The sequence below is a fragment of the Malurus melanocephalus genome, unplaced genomic scaffold (assembly GCF_030028575.1).
Source record: "Malurus melanocephalus ecotype Western Australia unplaced genomic scaffold, MMel_1.1 scaffold_391, whole genome shotgun sequence".
NCBI classification, from domain to species: Eukaryota; Metazoa; Chordata; class Aves; order Passeriformes; family Maluridae; genus Malurus; species Malurus melanocephalus.
In genome coordinates this window covers 556,491-560,792 of record NW_026623623.1, presented here as the reverse complement: position 1 = coordinate 560,792, position 4,302 = coordinate 556,491, and the positions used below count along the sequence as shown (strand labels likewise).

The window sequence follows — 4,302 nt, the reverse complement described above, 5'->3', positions numbered from 1 at the left end:
CAGAGTCAGTAGAAACCTTTATTAAAAACAAAGCTCAGAGGAACACAAGCTTGTTAAATGGCAGTGAAAGTCAAAGTGCGTCTCCAGCTCGGCCCGGGGGCACCCCAGGACCCCRCTCCCCTCCTCTCCCAGCCCCAGAGCCCAAAGGCTGCACAGCTGCCCAGGGAGGGGAAGAAAAGCCTGGAGACAGCRTTGGGTGCTCACCTGCAGAGATGCTCCCCCTGGCCACCTCTGTGTCCCCTGAGGGGACATGCACATGGTCCCAGGGCCACCAGCCCCATCCAGCCCCGTCCCCACTCCCGTCACCACCCGCCACAGCCRTGGCCTTGCCAGCCCCATTGTGGACACAAGCAAAGCCAGGATGTGCTGCTGACACCCTGCGTGTCCCACCAGCACTGTCCTCCTGCTCCCTCCTGCCCCCTCCATGTCCTGGGAGAGCTCCCACACACCATAAATAATAAATAAATAACCCACGCTCAGCCAGGCTGTGGGCAGCACCCCACACGGGGGGACAGCCCCGACCCAGCACCCCCCACATTTCCACCACCCCCTCCCAGCACAACGAAAACTCTCAGCACCCCCACTCTGCTGTACAGCCCCCCCAAACCCCCACGGAAATGAAACGCTGTCCCCAGGGGACAATAATAAATTAATCAAATCATTAATCTATACACAGGACTGCTTAAAGCTCTGGAATGGGCTCCCGGGGAGCAGTGGCTCTGCCCTGGGCAGTTGCCCCCTGATCAGGGCCCTGTGGGGGGGTCCCCTGAGATGGGAACTCCACCCTGGCATCCCCCTCRTGGGGCTGGAGCTGGGGATGCCACCAGCCCCCACCGGCCTGGGGGGGCTGGAGGGATAAGAAGAAAATATTGCAAAAAGGGATGGGGGAGGAATGGTGGGCGCTGGAGCCAGAGCGGCTGCCCTGCCCTGCCCTGCCCACCCTGCCAGGGCTGCCCCGTCCCCTGGCAGCTCCCCCGAGCACCCAAGCACAGCCTCAGAAGTCCAAAGGGGTGAAGTCCCCAAAGTTGCAGTCGAAGAGCTCGCTGATGCCTTCACCCTCCTCCAGCCCGAAGTGATAGTCCTGCGCCTGCGGCGGCGACAGGTTGATGAAYTCATCAGTCAAGAACCCGGCCAAGTCCTCCCTGCTCTGCTCCAGCAGGATGTCCATGGAGGCCAGTGGYGACAGGCTCACCTCCTCCTCCGGGCTCTTGCTGGGCAGCGTGCTTGGCCCTGGTAGCAGCGTTTCTGCGGAGATGGAGAGCAGCTGTAAACCCCTTTATACCCATCAAATAAACCCCAAAAMCCCTTTTTGGCTATGAAAACCTGCCTTCCCACCACCCTGCCTTGCTGGGGTGCCTGAGCATCATCCCAGCTCCTTGCTTGTCAACAGCAGAGGGGCTGATGAAAGGCACCGTGCCATCACCCCAGCAGCTCCCTTGTTCCCCCAACTCCCTCGTGTCCCCAACTCCCTCGTGCCCCCAGCCCCACCTTGCTCTCCGGGCAGCAGCGGCATGTTCACATCCTGGGCAGGATGAAGGAGCAGGGAGGCTCTGGGCTGTGAATGGCTGGGAGAAGAGTCCTCTACAGGGGCTTTGAAGGGGCTCTTGACGGGGCTGCAGACCCCCGAGCTGTCCTCGGGGCAGAGGAACACGTCGATGGGGCCCTGAGTGCTTCGCACAGAGACCTGGAAGGCCTGGGGGAAGGGGACAGCAGTGAGACACGGTGGCACAGAACTGCCCAGGGGACACCAGGGGCTGTGCAGGGGAGGGCACAGCCTGAGCCCCACTCACCTCCGCTGGGTCTGAGACCTGCAGCTGGGTCTCTGGGGGGGCTTTGATCACCATCACCATTTGCTCCGCGGGGTCCACGATGCTGCGGAGGTCCTGGCAGGTCACGTAGGCTGCAGTGGGGCACGTCAAGGAAGGGACACGGGGGATGTGGGCTGACAAACCCYGCCTGCCCCACCAGGGCTCAACCACAGACACCCCCCAGCCGGCCCCACCCCATAACCAAAGGATATTGCTGGTTGGCGGGRTCCTCGGTGAGCAGGCGCAGCTGCACCGTGCACATCTGGATGAGGTCATCCAGCTGCCGCTCGGCCGCCTGCAGCTCCCGCAGCTCCTTCTCCAGCAGCCGGTGCTGGCCCGGYGCTCCCACGGTGGCCTGGCTGCCCCTGGGGAGCACCACATCCGTCAGGAACCAACCCCCACYCCACAGCTTCCTGCGCCCCACCCAGGCCCGGCCACACCCCACCCCACTCCCAGGCAATCAGCCCCGCAGGGGGGTTCTAGTCGGGTGTTTTCCAAGCCTGGATGCAGCCTCCCACTCCCCTGGACAGCTTGGGGAGCCCAGCGGGGACTCGCAGGTGACACAAACAGCTGCACGGCTCAGGAGGCACCTGCTATCGAGTACAGCCCCGGCCGCAGGGAGCCACCACCAGGCCTGCCAGCAGCTCTGGTGACCCCGCCCTGAAATCCTCCACCCAAGACCCTCCTCCACCCAGAGCCTGGCCCAGACAGCTCCCCCAYGCCAGGGAACAGCCAGCACAGCCCCATGAGCCAAGGGACATACAGCCACTGGATGTGGTTCTTGGACTTCTTGGTGATGAGCTGGATGCCCTCCAGGACATTGGTGATGTCGTAAATGCGCCTCTTCTGCACCTTCAGCACCTCAGCCGCCCAGTTGAGATCCACCACCCCATCTGGGGACTGGCTCAGCAGCTCCAGGAAGCGCTTGGTGGTGAGGTTCAGGGAGGTTTCATAGCGGGACTTCTCTCCAGGAGACTTTGCCCCTGCCACACACCAAGGACAGGTGTTATTGGGCCACAACAGGAACCCAGAGCTGGAGATGAGAGGTCACAAAACTCCTGCCACGCCTGCAGGTGGCTTGTGGACTGGTGACCAGGACTGGCACCCCAGTCTGTTTTCTCAGAGCAACAGTGTGAGATCCCCAAATCCTCCATGGGAAGGATGCTGCAGGATCTGGCTGTGACACTTGTGCAACTGTAGTTGTGACACTGAGATGCCAGGCAGGGCTCCAGTGTCCTCCTGGGACACGATGCTGGCAGCTACAGCTCCATCCCACAGGATGGGACAGAGCCAGTGTGGTGCCCAGCAGATGGGCAGGACAACCATGCCACGAGCACAGGGCACAGCAGTCAGTGTGGAGAGTGGACAGAAACAGGTCAGCCCCTCCAAACTGACACAAAGAGACCAGAAAAAGCTGCCAGGGATGAGCCTGGGGGAGCAGAGAGAGGCTGCTGGAGCCCTGCTCTGAGCTGGGGTGGCAAGGGGAGCCGGGGGAGTGGAGCTGGTACCTTTAGCAGGGTTCCTGGCCTTGCCCCGGACCACTGGCAAACTCTCTGCTATGTACTGGTGATCAGTCTCCAAGTTCAGCTTCCTCTTCACCTGCAAGGGATGGGGTCAGCAGAGGGACAGCCACGACCGGGGCTCCCCTGGTGATGGAGGGTTTCTGTGAGGAACCCCCAGGGAATCCCCACAGCGCTGGGCGGTACAGACACCCCAGATGCCGGCAGGAAGCGGTTGACAGGAGCTGCCACACACACCGGCGGGGCTGGGGGGCCGTCCCAGCGGCGGGGGGCCCTGCCACTGGGGGGCAAACACGGCCCAGCGCCCGGCCTGCGGCTTCCGGAGCGGCGGCGGGGCAGGGCCGGCCCGGCAGGTGCTGCGTGGCACGGCCCGGCCGGACAGCCTGGCACGGCCGGGAGCACCGGGCACGGGYTGGCACGGAGCAGGGCACGGCTCCACAGCATATGGCACAGCCCGGCCCGGTAYRGAGCCCTGTYCCGAACAGAGCACGGCTSGCTGCACAGCCCGGCTCGGTTYAGCACGGCTCGTTATACAGCACGGCCCGGTACGTGGCCGGGCCCACTGTACAGCCCGGCTCGGCGTAGCGGGTGTACGGCCCGCTCGGTACACAGCCGGTTCGGCGAGCCCGATACTGCACAGCCCGGGCCACAGCCCGGGACACAGCCCGGGACACAGCCCGGCCCCGCCGCTCCCCGGAGCCCCCGCCCGCCCCCCGCCCCCTCCCCATCCCACTCGCGGGGGTTACCGGCGGGCGGCCCAGCGCGGGCCGTCTGGGCGCGGCGCCGGCGCGGGCGGGCTGCGGCGTGGCGAAGAGCAGGAGGTCGCTATCGGGATGGCCGCCGCCCGCGGACTCCTCGGCGGCGGCGGAGACGATGAGGAGGTGCGGGGAGGCGCTGCCCAGCAGCGCCGCCAGCCCCGCCGCGCCGCCCGCCGCCGCCATGGCTCACATGGCAGCCGGTGCCGCCGGTGCGGC

General features: G+C 65.0%; 1 protein-coding gene across 1 annotated transcript; it reads right to left on the bottom strand.

Annotated features, from left to right (window-relative positions):
- Positions 1 to 4,279, bottom strand: E2F1 (E2F transcription factor 1). Its single transcript, XM_057379176.1, has 7 exons — positions 4,075 to 4,279; positions 3,317 to 3,407; positions 2,572 to 2,791; positions 2,021 to 2,173; positions 1,791 to 1,905; positions 1,489 to 1,693; positions 1 to 1,245 (listed from the first exon to the last, which is right to left on the bottom strand). The coding sequence occupies exons 1-7, from the start codon at positions 4,267 to 4,269 to the stop codon at positions 995 to 997; spliced, it is 1,230 nt and encodes a 409-aa protein (XP_057235159.1). The 5' UTR covers positions 4,270 to 4,279; the 3' UTR covers positions 1 to 994.
- Between the last annotated feature and the right edge of the window lie 23 nt (positions 4,280 to 4,302).